The sequence below is a fragment of the Diabrotica virgifera genome, chromosome 3 (assembly GCF_917563875.1).
Source record: "Diabrotica virgifera virgifera chromosome 3, PGI_DIABVI_V3a".
NCBI classification, from domain to species: Eukaryota; Metazoa; Arthropoda; class Insecta; order Coleoptera; family Chrysomelidae; genus Diabrotica; species Diabrotica virgifera.
This window is the reverse complement of record NC_065445.1, coordinates 171,203,978-171,225,270: the sequence shown is the minus strand read 5'-3', so window position 1 is coordinate 171,225,270 and position 21,293 is coordinate 171,203,978. Positions and strand designations below refer to the sequence as shown.

The 21,293-nt window shown below is 32.1% G+C and overlaps 1 protein-coding gene across 4 annotated transcripts in view; it reads right to left on the bottom strand.

Moving 5' to 3' along the window:
- The window catches only part of LOC114336201 (scavenger receptor class B member 1), a 424,275-nt gene that overhangs the window by 22,438 nt on the left and 380,544 nt on the right, over positions 1-21,293 (bottom strand). For all 4 annotated transcript variants that reach the window (XM_050645641.1, XM_050645644.1, XM_050645642.1 and 1 more), the window contains one exon: positions 12,688-12,806. In XM_050645641.1, the coding sequence (XP_050501598.1) occupies positions 12,688-12,806 (119 nt within the window). The remainder of the gene's footprint in view (positions 1-12,687; positions 12,807-21,293) is intronic.

The window sequence follows — 21,293 nt, the reverse complement described above, 5'->3', positions numbered from 1 at the left end:
TAATAATTTAGGTGAGATATTGCGACTGCTCGTACATTCAATAAACAAAAACCAAAAATAACAAATATGGGGAGAGTGACAATACTATTTTATTATTATTTCGTGCAAACACCTATGCTACATAAAATTTTCACCCATTGTGGTTTATTTTTATAAATATTTATTAACTTATAATAAAATTGTTTTCTATTACTTCCATTTAGCGCGCCTATGATTATGTCATAATATTAATCTTAGATAATTTCAAATATTACCACTGTTGCCAAAGTTTCGCAGAACTTTCGAAAAAGAGTATGATACTATATCCCGAAGTTATATTGATGACGCGCTTCTGTTGCCTCTTAAAAGGCTACACTAGCGATTAACAGGTAGCAACAAACGCGGTTCAAGATTGCGGCTGTAATTTTGAATATTTTGTTGAGATATTTGGCACACATATCGTAATATAATAAAGAATGGCGTTACAGAGACCAATTTGAAAAATATATTAGTATGGGGAAATTACTCTGTACAATGTTAAAAAACGAGCCTGTACCGCCATTTAGAAGAACAAAATACTAAACTTTCTTCAAATAAACTTTTTTATCCCATGCCTAGATTTTGTGTCATTTTGGACCTACTAAAATTTTTTATTTCTAACAAGAAATCGAACATAGAACTAATAACTAATTAGGCAACATAGAAAAATTGTCACTCTCATTTTGACAACCGGCGTCAGATTTTCTGATATCTATTCTATCTTTGTCGATATCTGTTCAGTGCAGTGGTGTGTTATTTTAAGGATTCGTTATTGTTGTTTCATAGGAAAGTAGTGTTTATTTATATTTAATTTATTATATTTTTGTGTAATAGAACTAAGTTGTTCGCCTATTTGTAAAAATAGATTATTGTTAATTTGTGAATTTTAGTTATATGTACGTAGGTCTGTAGTTAGGTACAGTCGGAAAAATGAAAGAATACCCATGAACGAACATATAAAACACGCTGTATTTTCCTGTCACCGTGTCACAAAGAACATTGCCCAGCGCAAGTACATGTAATAATAATTATTACATGTACTTGCGCTGGCCAATTTTTTGTGTGACACGGTGACAGAAAAATACAGCGTGTTTTACATGTTCGTTCATGGGTATTCTTTCATTTTTCCTACTGTAAGTATATTTTACGTAAAAATATTTCGAATTTTAATACGGGTATATAAAGATTTAGGAGGATTTTTTATTCTAAAAATATTATCAATAGTTTAACAAAATCTGAAAATTTAATCAAACGAAAAATAAAGTGAAACCCTCCAAGTAAAAGTCCATTAACCTTCGTCGGGCGGCATAGGTACAATTGTAACCTTTGAGTTTTCAAACTGTGATAACTTTTTTTGTTAACGAAATAGAGACTAGAACTTTTGTGACATCTCTACATTCATCCAGTAGATTATGTGAGCTAAATATAACAAATATATCTTTATTCATATCATTCATATCTTTATTCATAAACGACGGCATAGGTACATTTGTACCTTAAATACATGTTGTATTTAAGTGATAGTTTATTTGAATCAAAATACAAAAATGAATGGTAGTGTGGATTTTCGCAATACATAGATGTCGGAAAAATAATTTTCGTCACACAAATGTAAAAAACATACTACAAAACTCTTTCTCGTTTTAGGTTGTTTTTTCTTTTCCTTTTGACAAACATGGCAGGCAACTTCCGGTTACTGGAGTAGATCCACGAATGCTGTGAGATACTTGAGGAGGAGTATCTGTAGCAAGACAAAGATCTTTAGAAAGATCAAAGATCCTTCAAAAACTTCTTGCGTTGGTCCTTTTTTTTGTAATGGATTGTGCTCTCGATGTAATGTAGGATGCTACACCAGTGACGTCAATTATATTATAAAAAAAAGCCAAGAGCCAAAGCAATGTTAGACGTGTGATTTTATACTAACCCAGAATTTTATCCATGGTATCAACCCCCCTTTAATTTTACTCTAATACTCAATCATTTCCGGCTACTTGTCCTGCTATATGCATGGACGAGAGTAACACTACTGCTTTGTTTTCCTTTAGCAAATAAGATCATACAATAGCATCATGCAATATCAGTATGCAAGATTTGTGGAAAAATATGTAGCTCTTTTGTAACTTACTTTCATATTGGTGAGTAGAAATCTCTTATTTTTTCTAAAAGAGCAGCTAACGTCACATGACATGAATTCTAGATTTTAGCCAGTTCAAAACTGGTAAAAAGTTATCTGTGGTAACATTTCGCCCAGAATCTTTATAAAACGTAACCAGATTCAGAACTGTTGGTTCGCCAACGTTAACTTGCCGGGAACCATAAATATGCTGTTTTTCAAATACATATAAAGGTGAATTTGTATGGGATAAGGTATTTAATGCATTACAAACCCAAAATACCATGTTTAGTGGGTTTGGAAGATATATATTGTGTAAATTTTGTGCGGCCTCTAAGTAGAAACAATTATTGTTCATCTATGCTTATGCATAGGGATGGTTTGTAGAATTGTTGCACAGTTTTATTCAGCATTGTCCAGATATCTCGTATGAGTGCAGCCTTATCGGCTGTTTTGCGTTATTGGCGGGTATTTTCGTTGTCATATCTTATAAATTTTAGCATGGTCTTGAAACGATCACGAGACATTGCTGCACGTATTAGTGGCAGAGACTCAATATTCCACATCTCATACAAGTTTTTTTTGTTGACTCTGTGTATAACTCTTTTGTCGGCAAACTAAATGTAGAATCATTATCTTCTTCTTCTTCAGGTGCCGTCCTCGTTCCGAAGTTTGGCTATCATCAAGGCTATGCGTATTTTTGATACCGTAGATCTAAATAATTGGCAGCTGCTGCACTTGTACCAATCTCTTAAATTCTTCAACCATGAATGTTTTCTTCTGCCAATGGATCTTTTACCTATTATTTTTCCCTGAATAATTAATTGTAGTAGCTGGTAATTTTGTCCCCTCATTATATGTCCCAAGTATTGCAGTTTGCGCTTTTTAATAGTAAGCGCAAGTTCTTTTTCTTTCTGCATCCTTCGCCATGTTTGTCACTTTCTCTGTTCACGATATTCTTAGTATCCTGCGGTACATCCACATCTCGAATGCTTCTATTTTCCTTGTATCGATCTTTTTTAGTGTCCAAGCTTCCATTCCATAGAAAAGAACTGACAGCACGTAACATCTCATGAGGCGAATTTTAATATTTAAACTTAGCTCTCTTCCGCATAAAACTGTTTTCATTTTGGTAAAAGTAGCTCTAGCTTTTTCTATTCTGATCTTGATTTCTTCAGAGTTGTCGTTGTTTTCATTAATAACAGTTCCCAGGTAATTATATTTTCTAACACGCTCAATTCTTTGATCATGTACGGTTATGTCAGAAAAATTTTGTGGAGATTTCGACACCATCATTATTTTTGTTTTTTTGATGTTAAGTGATAAACCCAACTTTTCGCTGTACTCTACTATTCTGTTTATCAGTGTTTGGAGATCTTCCGGGGTTTCTGCTATTAATACTGTGTCATCAGCGTATCTCAAATTGTTTATTAAAGTGCCATTTATTTTAACTCCTATATCTTGGTCAGCAAGGGCTCTGTTTATAATATCATTATAACTCATGATAATTTTCAGGTATACATGTATTGGCAAGCACCAAAGAACTTAATGTGAATGAAATCTTCCAATTGAAATACAATACAATGCTATTCTTCCTAGAATTTGTTTACGACCAATATTTCCGGATTCATTGTTACAGTAATTTCAATAATTTACGATAGATAAGAAGGGTCACTTAAAAGTCGCTTCTAATCTTTATTTGTAAATCCGTACAAGAACAAATTACCGAATATGTATTATTATTTATTTATTGCAATAGTAAATTTTATTTTAACCGGTTATGCTAGTATTAAATAATATTATCTTAAAACGAACAAATATTTTCCTTTAAATTAAGGATTTTTTAAGAAAAGGTATAACAGGTAATTGTAACTATGCCGTCTGTTACCCGTGTAAAATTATACCGCCCGACAAAGGTTAAAAACCGTGCCAAAATTATGCGAACATGGAAATTATTAATTTAATAAAACACAACTCTTGTTTCGATTCACAACGAAATGATTATTTATTATTACCTATTATTTCGTGCAAATACCTATTAGCATAAGAGCTGTGAGACATTTTTGAGTAGGTATTTTAGGCAACCTGAAATTTTTTCAGGTGACTCTTTCATGATAACCTAATACAAAAATGCCGGTCTGGCTGGAGGTTAGCGGTTATTTTCCCCAAATATCCCCCCAAAGTTAAAAAAGGGTAAACATTGTTATTACTATTACAAAAAATATCATTGACGTGACTTTAAAGTAAATTTAAATATTCAAATATAAAAAAAATAAACAGTCCAGGCGATTTGAGGGCGATTTTAACTCTTCAAGATACTTGCGTGGGCCCCCCAGGATTATTTTCTGGGTGTGCATCTGAACGTCAGAAGAATTCATCGGAATCTCTACATACAATTAACGAGTATAAATGGCTATGTAAATTCCTTCCGAACAGGGAGGTGCAACTGTTATTTTGACAGGGTATTTTTTCATATTCAAAATAAATATTCTAAAAAAGACAGGGTTTTTTGGTGAAATTTTCCAACGCCTAGGCGATTAAACAAATTACGTGTGCATGTAAATGAAAAGTGCTATATAGGTGCTATGTTGTAGCTAAGCGAGTCCGTTCACTCGAGAAAAATCACGTGATCTGGCGATACCTGTTGTTGTGCCTCGAAACGTGAGAGTAATTATTATATATTACAGTTTTTTAAGTAACTTTTTATTGATTAAAGGAAAATAATACGTACTATACAATATATTTTGCAAATATGATAGAAAAAGACAAATTTATTAATATAAATAGGTATATAGGTGGAAAAGTATAAAACTATAAAGTAAATTAATTTTATACAAATCTTGTACTTCTTCTTTAAACTCCTCATCTGAGCTTAAATATTCATTCTCTTCTTCTTCGTCAGACTCCCCTCGAGACTCAGATTCCTCTTCTACATGATCTGTAAATAGTTGTAATATGTATTTAGAATTAATTAAAAATTAATTAGTGATTAGTTAATTGACTACGTATTTGCTACTAATTGCTACGTATTCTCTGTCCTTTTATACGGAGCCGAAGCCTGGACAATCACGGGCGCATCTGAAAAAAAGACTTTGTGACATTGTTGAGATGTGGTGTTATCGAATAATGTAAAAAATATCATGGACACAACATGTAACAAACACGGAAACATTAAGAAAAATTAAAAAGGCAAAAGAAAGACTCAACACTATGAAGAAAAGAAAAATGAGCTACTTTGGTCATATACTAAGAAAAGGAAAAGTGCAAGAAAAAAGAGAACCGGGAAGACGATGGATATCCTGGTTGAAAAATTTAAAGTAGTGGAGTGCAAAAACAACAATAGAACTCTTCAGAATCGCTGCAGACAGAATAAAATAGGCCGTGATGATCGCCATTGTCTTGAAAGGATGAGGCACACCAAGAAGCAAAAGATTGAGTTAACTAAAAAAAAAGGTTTTACTTATAAAAAAACATGTATGTAAGCTTACCTTCAGCAATATATCTGAAATTTTCTTTGGTTCGCTGATGAACTATAGCATTATAAACTGATTGGGGCAACCAATCTCCCTCAAACCAATTAAAATCTAATTTATCCATATTTAGTATACATCAATTTCCGTTAGCTGTTAAAGAACTGAGGACTTCCAAATATGTGTTTCGCCAAATTCTCGTGATATACTGAATTCTAAGCAGATGTTGTCTCAATCCGGCTTTGCACGGAGGCAAAGTAGATGGATCACACTTTTTCAATAATTTCTTAAAAAGGCTCATTTTTGCTTATTACACTTATAATTTCGGCAGAAAGTTTGAAATCGTGCTGTGTTGGTATTTGATAAATTTTTTGTACCATAAATTTCGCACACAAATTCTTCCAAAGTTTCGAAAATTTCATCGCGCGTACCGGTAACGTGGGCAACTCCAAGATCCAAGATAATGCTTTCTGATAAATTAATTTTTCTTAATATTTTAAATGGTCTTATTGGAAAAAAGACGAATTATAATTACATCCAGTTAATGTGTGGAAAGCAGGCAAACTCGTACATAAAGATGGCTCCAATTCCGTATGTAGCTTCGTTATATTTATGTACCTTTTAGAATTTCCAGTACCATACTTCATAAAAATCTCCAGGTCTTCACTTTGGAGATGATCCATGTTTCCAAGAATAATTATTAAAACATCTGCATCAGAAGTTTTAATAAGAACATTGGTCTTTGCTAATGTATTAAGCTTACATACGTGATGAACTATCTTCGTGTCGGCTTCTTCGTGATTTTCGCAGGTCATGTGATCGTCGGTCGACATTTCTATACCATCATTATTTACAACATACGAATAACAAATCATAATTTAAATTTATTAATAAATTACCAATAAAAGGTACCATCTCATCTGCAGACCAATGTTCAATTAATTTTTTTACAAAACTCTGCTTAAATTTAATATTTTTTAATTCCTTGGCAAAGTCTGTTAGTATTCATCCATTTCCGTTTGGTGTTGAAGAATTACCTATAGCCCTTTCCATTCACATGCACGCGTAATTTGTTTAATTGTTGGAAAATTTTACCAAAAACCCTGTCTTGTTTAGAATATTTATGTTTAATATTAAAAAATACCCTGTCAAAATAACAATTGCACCTCCCTGTCTGGAAGGAATGTACATAGCTATTTATACTAGTTAATAGTAAGTAGAGATTCAGATGAATTTTTCTGACGTTCAGATGCACCCCCTGAAAATAATCCTGGGGCGCCCATGCAAGTATCTTGCAGAGTTAAAATCGCCCTCTAATCGCCTGGCCTGTTTATCTTCTTTATGTTTGAATATTGAAATTTACTTTAAAGTCACATCAATGATATTTTTTGTAATAACAATGTTTACCCTTTTTTTAAATTTAGGGGGGATTTTTGGGGAAAATAACCGCTACCCTCCAGCCAGACCGGCATTTTTGTATTAGGCTATCATGGAAGAGTCGCCTGAAAAATTTTCAGGTTGCCTAAAATACCTACTCAAAAATGTCTCACAGCTCCCAGATACCATATGTTACCGGACCATATATGTTAACAAAATTTTCACCCATTTTGGTTTATTTTTATAAATATTTATTCACTAATAACAAAATTGTTTTCTATTACTTCCATTTAGCGCGCCTATGAGTTAAATTGTCAAAATATTGATCTTAGATACTGTCAAATATTACCACTGTTGCCAAAGTTTCGCAGACCTTACGAAAAAAGGTATGATACTATATCTAAAAGTTATATTGATGACGCGCTACTGTTTGCTGTTAAGTAGAATTTATTATACAGTATGTCCCTGTAAGTTGTATCCATATGGAAAACTTTTTTATTATTTATTTTACGAAAAAAAGTTATTCTTTATAAAAAGCTCTGCATGGTCCAAAACCTAAGAATTAACCATCAAATATCAAATTTTTTGAATATTATACGAGGTATGTCAAAAAGTTTGAATTTCACTCAAGAGTAAAGTAGCTTTATTTTTCGTAATATTGGAAATTGCTATTATAAAAAGTTGTTTGGAATTAAAAACTATATTCTAATATGCAATTACATCCTTCTAATTGAAAAAAATTTTTTTTGAGAAATTATGGATAGCTATCATTATTTTTTCAGTTATTTCAATTCTGATAACTCTTTTATTATTAATTTTACGAAAAAAAGTGATTCTTAATAAAAAGTTCTAGATGATCTAAAACTTAAAATACAACTATCTTATATCAAATTTTATCAATTTTATACGAGGTACGTCAAAAAAGATAAATTTAGATCAAAAGTAAAGTACCTTTATAGTTCAGAATATTTCAATTAGAAGGATGTAATTACATACTGAAACATAGTTTTTAATTCTAAATAACTTTTCATAATAACAATTTTCGATATTGTGAAAAATAAACGTATTTTACTCTTGAGCGAAATTCATATCTTTTGATATACCTCGTATAAAATTGATAAAATTTGACAAAAGATGGTTGTATTTTAGATTTTAGACCATGCATAACTTTTTATTGAGAATCACTTTTTTTCGTAAAATTAATAATAAAAGAGTTATCTGAATTAAAGTAACTGAAAATTATGTTAGTTATCCATAATTTCTCAAAAAACAAATTTTTCAATTAGAAGGATGTAATTGCATACTAGAATACAGTTTTTAATTCTAAATAACTTTTCATAATAGCAATTTTCAATATTGTGAAAAATAAATCTACTTTACTCTTGAGTGAAATTCAAACTTTTTGACATACCTCGTATAATATTTAAAAAATTTGATATTTGATGGTTAAATCTTAGGTTTTTGACCATGCAGAGCTTTTTATAAAGAATAACTTTTTTCCGCAAAATTAATAATAAACAAGCTGAAAATGCGAGCATTATCATAATGAAAACTTTGTTTATATACGTATTTAAATTCATAATATGGACAATTGCTATTACGAAAAGTTAATTAGAATTAAAAATTATGTTTTAATGTGCAAATAAACATTCTAATTTAAATGTTGTGAACTACACTCCGCGTCATAGAAAACGGGCACCCCAAAAATTGGCAATTTTTCATGTCTCGTATCTCGTAAACCTGTGGTCCGCTTTAATTAATTTTTTCAATATCTTATAGCTTTATTCTTCAACAGTATCGCTGTATATAGTAATAATGTTGTTGCTAAACAGGTAAATTTTCATTATATACCTACCGGGTGTATCAATCAAACTGTGTTTTTTCCTTAAAGTTTGCAACACCCTGTGAAATATTCTAGTATTTATAAAACACTGAAATTAAAGCCCTACAATAGCCTCAGGTTTTCTTAACATTCTGTTTCATGATTCATTCGCTTATGTTGGATAGTACAAAAGTTATTAGGTACTTTAATAATTAGACATGGTCTTTATCAGTACAGGGTGTTTCTAAATGCGAGAACCAGTGCGACAAACTTTAAGGGGTAATTCTGCATTAAAAAATAATGACAGTTTGCTCTACAATCGTATGCCCGCAAATGCTTCGTTGCCGAGATACGGGATGTTGAATTTTTTCTTACAAACTGACGATTTATTTATTGCTTAAAAATTGGTTGAGATATACAAATAAAATTTGGTGGGTTTCATGACGTAGTTATTGCACATTTTTTGACATACAATTAAAAATTTTATATTCACCATTAATTATTGTGAATATAAAATTCTTAATTGCATGTCAAAAAATGCGCAATAACTATTTCTTAAAATCCACTAAATTTCATTTGCATATCTCAACCGGTTTTAATGCAATAAATAAATAGTCGGTTTGTAAGAAAAAATTCAACATCCTGTATCTCAGAGGCGAAGCACTTGCGGAGATATGTTTATAAAGCAAAATGGTCATTATTTTTTCATGCAGATTTACCCCTTAAAGTTTGTCGTAGTTATTTAGAAACACCCTGTACTGATGAAGAACATGGCTTGTTGTTAAAGTACCTAACTTTTGTATTATCCAATATAAGCGAATGTATCAATAAACAGAATTTTAAGAGAACCTGAGGCTATAGTTGTATTTTAATTTCAGTATTTTATAAATGATCGAATATGCCACAGGGTGTTGCAAACTTTGAGGAAAAAACACAGTTTGATTCGTACACCCGGTATACAATCAAAATTTGCGTGTTTAGCAACAATATTATTGCAGCGATATTGTTAAAGAATAAAGCTATAAGATATTGAAAAAATTACTTAAATCGGACGACAGGTTTAGGAGACACTTGACATCAAACATGGCCCATTTTTTGGGGTGCCCGTTTTCTATGACGCGCAGTGTATAAAGATACTTTACTCGAAATTCATATTTTTTATATACCTCGTATAAAATTAATAAAATTTGATTCGTGATAGTTGCATCATAAATCTTAGACCAAGAAGAGCTTTTTATGAAGAATAACTCTGTACCATCTGTGAATAAGTCGATAAATCAAAAATACAAACTTTTCAGTATAGCCATTTTAAACATTTTATTAGTTTTGAAGAATAAAAGATTTAAGTTCAGTTTCGTTTTCGTAGAAATTGGTGGGTAATCATGCAACGAATGACGTACATAATTATGAACTTTGAGCATGTCACTTACTTTAAGAAAAAATCTAACTTACCCACTTATTCACGCCAAATTTCTGTGGTCTTAGTGAGTTACCGACTTATTGTACTTAGTGTAAATTTCCAGGACAAAACATTCAACATTTTTTTATACTTTATTTCTTTATAAAAAGTAACATCAACGTTAATTGGAAAAAGAAACTAAAAAACTACTGATTATCTGCATCAAACTCTTCCAAATCAGGGTCCAAGTCTTGCATATCTGTAGTGGGCAAATTTCGGTAAAAGTTATGAAAAACTTCATCGATGAGCGGCAAAAGATCAAGTAGGTCTTTCTTTTTCTCCTTAATAACTGGCAGAAGCTTATCTGTGATTTGAGGCAATGTACTTGGTACAAACTGTAGAAGCAGTTCTTGTATTTTTTTTAATACAACGTTAATGAAACGGGTTTGTCTACTGTTTTTTTGTACATGTCAAACATTTTAGCAATAGATAAGTCACTAGACAAGTACTTTTTAGATGTCCTATTTCTGCAATAGTGGCTCTCGTATTTAGGAAATGACAAATTGTGATCTTTGGCATTTTGAATTTCTTGCGCAGAGCGTTTATTACCTGATGGCGCAATTCCACGTCTACCAGGAGAAATAATTCCAGAAAATGCATTTTTTTCTTTTTACCCACTATCTCAATAAATCCTTTAGTTTCGCCAAGGGTTGCAATGAGGTAAGTTTTACAAATTGGCTTTTGTATGCCAGCAATAATGACGCTATATTTATATGAACATTCTCTATATTTTTTCTTGGTCCTAGCTTTTCTGTTTTCTTTGGATTAATGTTAATTAGAGAAGCAATATAGTTAGCCCTTCTATTACGACTTCCCAAGTTCCAATAATTTTGAAAACATTTACCCCGGTCTTCATCTGAAAACCTTTCATTACATTTCATACGACATGCTTTTAATGGCCTCATATTTCTAGGTTTTACGACCTTTCATTTTTCAGTAGTGTAACTTTTACCAGCATTTCTGAGTTCTTTACTTTCTTGTCTTTGCTTTCGTGTCTTTCCCTGTTTCTTCTTTTTTTCTATACTATTTGGCTCGTTTTCCACTGAAACATGGTCTTGATCTTTTTCCTTTGTCTTGTAGGAATCTTCTCTTGTCCTGACGGACTAGTCTTGACTTGAATATGTAGTTACTCCCGATTCAAATGTAAAACCCCCTACTATTTTGTTATATTGATAAACAGGTAATTGAATATACCGAGAAAAGTAAAGCAAAATGCAACGTGTCCAAGTGGGCACTTCTACATACCTAGTTATTCACGGACTGAATAGTATGTACCCGGATGGTCAAGTTAAGATACATTATTTCAAACAAATACTTAAAACTTCAATATTAAATAAGTCGATATACCGGTTCTGATACCTAATAAATCGTCAAATCCAAATATTCACGGGCTTCTACCATATAAGCTATTGCATATTTGAATTACTCATTTATTCACCTGACAGAATTGAAAGAGAACTATTTCAAGATTGAGATATCTTGTTTTTACGAAAATTTGACTTATCCACTTATTCACGGATGGTACAGAACTTTTCTTCGTCAAATTAAAAATACAAGATTTATAAATGAAAATGATGTATGGTATCCTTAATTTGAGAAAATTCGTCAAATATTATAATTTTTTATTCCAAACAACATTTTAAGAACAATTTTCAAATATTGTGAAATATATAATATAATACGTAAAGATACTTTTTACTGATGAACTGTAGTAGTAGGTACTTATGGAACAGTCTATTTAACATTAAAGGGGAGGCCGTACACTTACTCGTACAAACCTTTTGAAAGTTATTAATACATTATTGCTTTCAAAATATACTCAAATTGTAGTTTTATACATTTATTACACATACTACTTTATATAATAATTAAATTCACTATAAAATGTCATTTATATTTTATTAATAATAATATTAATACCTAAATAATTGAAAATTTAGTTTGACATTCACGAAGTGTCAAACTCAAATGTAAATAATAACATTTGCTTTGCTTAATAAATTTAAATTAAAAAAGTAGCCTACTTCCTAATCAAAGATTTCAGCTGACGTTTAGTGCCTGGTAGGAAATAACCGGATTGTGACGTCACATTTTAGTTTTTGAGGTCGATTATCTCGAAGACGGTTAGAAATATCAAAATGCGGTTTTCAGATTTGGATTCAGAAGGCAAAACTACATAAGAATCCATCGATACATCTGCTCTAACTATTGCAGGAGCGGCGATGCAATAACACACAGACTTTTGCAAATTTATAAACGAAAAGTTTTCGTTGAAAAGTTTTCCATATGGATACAACTTACAGGGACATACTGTATAATATTAAAAGGCATTTTACAGACGAGCAATGTTTTGAAAATCTATAAGATATTAAAAAAATTATTATCCACGAGTTCTAATTCTAATTCTAATTCTAATTATCATACTTACGGGTTCAACTTCTGTAAATGATGTATGTTTTTCTTTATCTGGTTTTAGTCCTTCTACAGATTCTCGAAGAACATTATCTCCATAAAGAAAATGTGGATGACTGGCAGCTAATGAAACGCCTAAAATTTATGAGTACGTTTATGAGTATTGAATATTGGTTTATTAAAGAGAAGGAATTACCAACTAAAAATATTGAAGATTTCACTTGTGCAAATAACTACTACTCTAGATAGTCCAGGGTAATAAGGTTTTTTCCATGACACTCGAGCAGCCAGGGTACTGAAGCGTTTTTTCGACAGGTAATAACTATAAGAGCAAATTGTAACTATTTCCTGCGTAGGATCTGGCGGCCATTTTGATTTATAAACAATTAAGTGTCAAAAATGGCATTTTTCCCTTTTTTTTTAAATCAATGGAAAACAGTGAATCTTATGGTTTTTTAGTACAAATATCATTGAGAATATGGAAAAAGCTTTAAAATGACTTATTACAAAGTTTGATATACTTATTTATTGTTAACATAATTGCGAAAAAAGGTCGGAATTGTAGAAAAAATAATTTCGCAATATCTAATGTAAAAATTAGTGTACAGCTTTGAAATTTTTGTCATATAAGGGTTCTTTGGTGCTTAATATGTGATGAAAATTTCAAAGCGATTCATTTAATTGTTTAAATTATAATATTCAAATTGTTAAAAAAGATCAAGGCAGGTTTTGTTTATATTTGATTCAGAGTTGGACCACCATCTCCATATAGCTATTTCAAATATTTCATATAGCTATATTCAAATTGTTTATCCCAGAGAGCATTTTTTTTGCAATAACATAAGTCAGAAAAAAATGACGTTAGAACCATTCCACAGATGTTAAATGAAAGAGCATGAGCTATGTTTTCAACTTGGTTTAAAAAAAGCGAATAAAAAATGCATTTATTAGTAATAAATAATTATGCAAAAGTATCGTAAATCTTTCCTTATAAACTTTATATTTTGTTATATAAGAAATTATGTATATATATATATATATATATATATATATATATATATATATATATATATATATATATATATATTTATTACATTTTTTTATCAATTATGATATAAATAACATTACTTGGTATTTGTGCACTTAAAACAGGGTAAAAAAGTTATTTTTTTTTTGGAAAAAGTTATTCAAAAAGTTTATAAGGAAAGATTTACGATACTTTTGCATGATTATTTATTACTAATAAATGCATTTTTTATTCGCTTTTTTTTAAACCAAGTTGAAAATATAGCTCATGCTCTTCCATTTGACACCTGTGGAATGGCTCTAACGTCACTTTTTTCTGACTTATGTTATTGCAAAAAAAATGCTCTCTGAGATAAACAATTCGAATAAAATTTAAAGAATTGAATGAATCGCTTTGAAATTTTTATCACATATTAAGCACCAAAGAACCCTCATTTGACAAAAATTTAAAACCTGTTCACTAATTTTTACAACAGTTATTGCGAAAATATTTTTTTTTTGCAATTCCGAATTTTTTCGCAATTATATTAACAATAAATAAGTATATCAAACTTTGTAATATGTCATTTTAAAGCTTTTCCATAATCTTAAAGATATTTGTACTAAAAAAATCATAAGTTTCACTGTTTTCCATTGATTTGAAAAAAAGGGAAAAATGCCATTTTTTGACAGTTAATTGTTTATAAATAAAAATGGCCGCCAGATCCTACGCAGGAAATAGTTACAATTTGTTCCTAGATTATGTATTACTTGTCGAAAAAACGCTTCAGTACCCTGGCTGCTGAAGTGTCACGAACAGGGTATATTTTTGTCTTATTACCCTGGCCTAAGAGTGTTGTACCCACTCAAGTTAAGGAACTACACGTTTTAAGATAGAGCCGTTAATAATGATTTAACCGGCTGTGGATACTGCGGTGCAAAAGGCAAGAGGAAACCACTGCACTTTTCCTTCCTACGAGAATTCCCTGTGTATGAGTGATAGACGGAATAGATGTGTGCAGTCAGGCGATCCGATTGACAATCGGCGTTATCTCACTTCCGGGGTGGGAGATGTGAAATGTGCTACCGGGCACAATGCGATAGGGGACCAGGTCACAAGTGCGAAATATGCTACTGGAACATCTAATTATAACAAGACGTTTTTCCGAAAGACCAAATAGGAACCTGGAACATACAAGGTTTAGTACAGCATCCTGGAAAACTACATATAGTCGAAAAAGAAATGAAAGATCATGGCGTTTCAAATCTTGGTATACGCTACGAGCTCGTAGGTAGAGGGGATAATTAAAAATTCGCGAGTGCCAGTAGTGACAAGTCTGTAAGTTTTTACTGGAAATTTGACATAAATATCAAAGTGATTAATTTAAAACATTGAAATTAAAAACATTAATAGGAAATAATATTAGTTGGTCAAAGCTGTGGTGTATATTTTTACTTTAAAAATATACTTACGTTTTAAATACTGAATTTAAGTTTTTTTAATATTTCGTAATGTGTAATTATAAATTAATCTAAGCGCCATCTACACAATAATTGTGAAAGTATCCGAAGTAAGAAATTAATATTTCATTAATAGAACGTTAATTATTAGAACGATTACAATTTAATTACTTTTTTGCGTTGTAAATATTAAGCGATAATAATTAAATAAAAAATTTAAAAATTACCGTTGAAAGTTGCAATAGTAATCCACTAGGAGCGACACCAGCGAAGCTCGGAGCGTATAAGTGAAACCCACTGGAAGGGGACAGGACACTTTCGTAGCATTTCCGGAAGCATTGTATATTTCTCGGGTAATGAAAATGAAAGCAAAAACGGTGTCGCAGTAATAGTTTCCTCAAAACTCCAAAACTCTGTTTGTGGATACGATACAATTAATGATAGAATCATTTACCTTATGATTCTAGGCTTAACTTGTGTCTTACACATTATACAAGTATATGCCCCTACATCAAAAGCAGACGACATAACTGTGAAAAAATTTTACACAACTTTGGAGACAACACTCGACAAAATATCAAACAAAGACATTGTAATAATATGTATTAACAAAATAATAGGCGACTTCAATGCCAAAATTGGTAGAACTCAGCTTGATCATCATATGACATTCCCCTTGGGTCCTTTTGGTCTTGGAGAAAGAAATGAACGAGGCGATAGTTTAATAGAGTTCTGTGGCCAAAGAAAATTGTCTGTAATGAATACCTACTTCCAACACCACCCACGAAAGCTCTACACTTGGAAATCCCCGGGCGACAGAACAAGAAATCAGATAGATTTCATAATGATCAATTCAAGGTGGAAGTCCTCAGTTACTAACGCAAAAACTTATCCAGGTGCAGATTGTGGAAGCGACCACCAACTCCTTGTATCCATATTCCGAATACGTTTTAGAAACAAACACAAGCCCACTTCTAGAACTCCCGGGTTTACAGAGACTCAAATTTTAACTTTCAAAGAAAGAATAAACCCAGTGTTAACTGAGACAAGTACTACCCCATAGATGATACCGAGACTTTCTGGGGAGGTTTTAAAAGAGATATATTAGATACAGCTAAGCAAAGTCGCCAACCCATAAAAAACAACAGTCGTAAACCATGGATCAGTGACCAAACATGGAAAATTATAGAACAAAGAAGGCAACTTAAAGTTGGCAGTTTTGATTTAAACGACAATCGAAGCTTATCAAGAGAAACCCAAACAAATTGCCGGAAAGATAAAGACAAATATGTGTCTAACATTTGCCAGGAAGTAGAAATCCACTACATCGAAATGAAACAAGAGATCTCTTTCAGAAAGTAAAGTTACTGGCTCGGGAATTCAAACCCAGAAATTACGCTACAGAGGATGAGACAGGTAATATGGTAAACGATATGGATGCGGTTCTGGAGACTTGGAAAATATACTGCATAGAACTTTATAACGCTGAAACCTCTAACAGCACTGCAAGTCACAACAACAACCCTAGAACCAAATATTCTAAGGTCTGAAGTCGATGAAGCCATAAAACACCTTAAAAGAAATAAATCACCTGGGTGCGATGACATCACGGCAGAACTTTTACAGAACATGGGTGAACATGGTCTCCAATTAATGTGAAGACTGTGCAATCATGTATGGAGAATCGGCAAATGGCCCAGTTATTGGTGTACCGCACTATTTACTCGCATTCATCAGAAACGCGTAACCACAAAATGTAGTAACTACCGAACCATTTCACTAATTTCACACCCAAGTAAAATTCTGTTGAGAATCATCAAGTATCGCATGCAGACATACCTGGATAGACAAATACCACAAGAACAGACAGGCTTCGTGAAGGGTAAAGGCACAAGGGAGCAAATTCTTAATATGCGACAACTCATTGAAATAGCACGAGAATTGAAAATTCCGATGATCATCTGCTTTCTGGATTATCAGAAAGCATTTGACTGTGTAAACTGGACAGTTTTGTGGAAAGTTCTACATGAGATGGGGGTTCCTGATCATCTGTCAGCTCTGGTGAAAAGCCTGTATGAGAACAGTGAAGCCAGAATAAAAATTGAAAACCAAAGTCCGATCCTTTTAAAATAGGTAGAGGAGTCCGACAAGGATGTATTCTATCTCCAAGTCTTTTTAATTTCTCTGGGGAATATATATTGAGAAAAGCACTCGACAAATGGAATGGCGGTATTTCTATCGCAGGAAAGAAGATCTTAAATCTCAGATATGCAGATAATACAACAATAATAACTGCATCCGAAGAAGAAATGTCCAGCCTGCTGCAGCTAGTGGAAGCCGAAAGCAATAGATGTGGTCTCAAGATCAATAAACTAAAAACAAAAATTATGATATAAATTATTCAAATTCACTTCAGACAACAGGAGCCTTAGATCAGTTTGAAGTGGTTAACGAGTTCAATTATCTAGGATCCTACATCAGTAATACAGGATCTTGTGAAACAGAAATACGTAGAGAATAGGCATGGCCAAAAACGCTATGAGTCGATTGCTGAAGAATGAGAGAATGCTGAAACATCGATAGAACAGTCTGGTGTATTTTTAGAACCGCTAATATACAGATACAGTTAGTTTTAATGTGGAATGTATAAAATGGCAATGGAAATTTGGCATACACATAGCTAACATGCCAAAGAAAAAAAACTGATAGTGTGCCGATGTGTGCTTTTGACCTGAGGTAACCCCCTTCTCGGGGGTTATACGTTCAAAATGAGTCTCGAATTGGATAAAACGACTAATTCTAAGAAAATCTTGTGATATAGGGTTTTTTAACTAAGTCAATATTTTTTGAGTTATTTGCGAGTAAATATGTTCATTTTTATACAAAAACCACGTTTTTATACAGTTTTACACAAACAACTCAAAAAGTAAGTATTTTATCGAAAAAAAACATTCTTAGCAAAAATATAGCTTATAATAAAGTGAAAAAAGCGGTGTATAATATGTGAAGTCTGTAGATCCAGCACAAGCAGATACTTGTAACTAATAAAAATAGGTTCTTATTCGTCAAATTTCAAATAGATTATTTCAACGTGAAATAACCAAAAAATTAAACACTTTTCGGGGAAAACTAATCCCGACGTTATTGATGTGTTTAAAAAATCCTTGATTTTGTTTTATAAAAAGTTTCTATTAACAGCTAGAAAAGCCATCAAAAGAACTGAAGCAATAATGTTAAGCACTGACTCACAATATGATCCGGAAAACAACACAGCCCAACAGTGCCTTGCTACATTAGGTAAAACAAAAACTCTCCATTAATTCAGGCTGACTAAGGAGATACAAAGTTAGTAACCACCGAAAATACAATGCACTTTTTAATAATACTGAGAAGGCGTTCTATTGTAAACTCAATTCCACTGCAGAAACGGACAGAAGTCTTACCCAAGCCAAGAAGAAATTTATGAATTTTGGGGAAATACAACAGCTTTTGTTAACATCAATGCTGAATGGAGCTAAGATACGATACACAACTTTCAACACTACGGCATTAGCCCAACGAACCCTCCACTTCTTAACAAACCTCAAATATTATCAAACAGTTTCAAGATAAATAGAAGTCGCCTGGACAAGACGGAGTTCAAAGCTTCTAGCTAAAGGAATTTTGAAGTGCTCATGACTGCTTATCAACACTAATTAATAATGTTATTTCATATTCACAGGAAAAACCATCACTAATAACTCAGGGAACAACTTATTTAATACCGAAGGATCCAAATAACACTCAAGATACAATCAAGTACTGCCCAATTACGTGCCTCCCAACTTTGTACAAATTGGACACATTCTGTGTAGTCCAGAAAATTATTAAACACTTTTCTCTAGACAACAACATAGTGCCTCAATAGAAAGGAAGCGCTAAGGGATTGCTATGGGCTATAGAGAACAATTTATCATCTACTCAGTAATTTTTAATCAGGCATATATCAAGAAACGAAACCCCTTTACTGCTTTTATTGACTACAAAAAGGCGTTTGACTCAGTTCCGAATAAATCACTGATAAATCTTCTTCTTTGTGTGCCGTGCTTGTTTTCAAGCGTTCGTTGGCTATCGTCGTATTAACAAGCTGATGAAATGTTTCTCGGTCGACAGCTGTATGAAACAATTCCGATAATAAGGGGAAAGGCACAAACTGTCGCCTGTCAAAATTTTTTCAATGTGTTTTAAATTGTGATGATAATATAATTTTATCGTCCAGAGTACGCCAATGAATTAAGTAAAACGTGTTTTTGTACCGTCTCGGACGATATAAAAGTCAGAACGAAAAGCCTAGTTGATTGTTGATTATTAGTCTTGGAGCGTTGATCGAAGAGTAATAAACAACAACGAGGTATAAGAGGTGAGTTATCTATCGTCTATCGACCATTTTCTTATAAGGCTAATTATCTTGATTCTTAATAAAAATGTCTTAAAAAGCGAACCTTTGTCTTCGGCTGAATTTTGTTACCTGGAGTATCGAATACAACGACAGACGTTACAAAATGTATTCATTTTTTTCGAATCCTGAGAAAACTAATAAGTATTTTTGAAAAATTTAAATGCAGAATGAAATATTACGTTATTACCGACGGCCTAAAGTCCCTTAGAATAAATCTAACGTGCTATGTACTAAGAGTATAAGTCATAAAAAAGATTTTTTCTACGAGCGTGCAAAAATGTTTACTTTCGCGCACGCATTTTAGTTTAGAAAGTTTCACTTTTCCGCACGCGTGTTACTTTTCCGCACGCGTGTTGCTTTTCCGCACGCGGTTTTTACTTTTCCGCACGCGTGTTAATTTAGATATGTTAATATGGCCTTAAAGTAATTATAATACATGCAAAAAACTAATATTTAGATATTATTTACTAATTTATTTCAAATATATCTTATTGTGTTCCTGTTTTAATGAAATTAACGCGACAATTCGATGAAATAAAATTATTTTGACATAATATTCGAAAGTCAAATCGGTAGACAATAACAGTCGTTTTGAATCATGCATCGTCATGGAAACCAAGATCGTCGTCATGCTAACTAATTATATTGAAAGTTTGGTTTTGACAACCTTGTCAAAGAATTAATTTGTGTATGTATTTTCATATTAATTAAATTAATTGATTAAGATTTGGTAATTTTTTAAAGACTCTTAGAAAAAATATTGTTCCTAACTCTTGCAGAAAGTCTCTTTTCCGCACTCGACTGCTTGCCGAACTCCAGCTTCGCGTCGTTCGGCAAACTGCAGTCGCGTGCGGAAAAGAATGACTTTCTGCACTTGTTAGGAAAATAACTATTTCGGGATTCTTCTCTATTTTGAATTATATAAGTAATAAGGTATTGCCAAAGTAGAAAGTAAAATAGTTAATTACTAATTTATTAATCATATTTCGTCACCATTTTTATATTTAGTTGTAATAGTTATTTCATCAGTGGTAAAAATGACTTTGAAAAGTCCTAATAAAAATTTTTCATTTTTGACTTATACTCTTAATACATAGCACTCTAGAAATAATAAAATGTTTATTTTAAATGAACTACTTGCAATTAAAAATCACACTAAATTTTCTCTTTAATTTTCACCCCTGTAACATAATAGTCTAAGAGCTACTGAACCCTCCGACTAACGGTCGTCCTGTAAGGCTAGAAATTTGTCTAGTGATAATTCATAGCACACCAAGGCTAAAAACCATGACCTGGCAGGCATCAGCCGTGCACGTGTATCTACCAGGTGACTCGAAAAGTGCAAATTTAGGGGGTAAAATATACTTTCTCCTGTAAGATTAAAATTTAAGTATGTGTTTGAGTAAGTCATTTAGAAGAAATGTGTACAATGACAGGCGATTCTGAAGAGTATAAGACCTTGCCAGGCGAGGGGAAAGAATAGGGGTTTTTCCTAAAGTTATTTTTTTGCATCGAACAAATTTTTTTAGGTTTCCTGAATCATTCCAAACAGAAAAGGTCTTTAGTGATTTTTCTCTTAAGTTAATAGTTTTTGTTATATAAGCGATTGAAAATTTTGAAAATTGCGAAATCAGTATTTCTTAACCCTAAATCGGACATTTATCTAAAAATTTCAATGTTGCCAAGGTACGTAGATATTCTTTGAACATTGATTGATG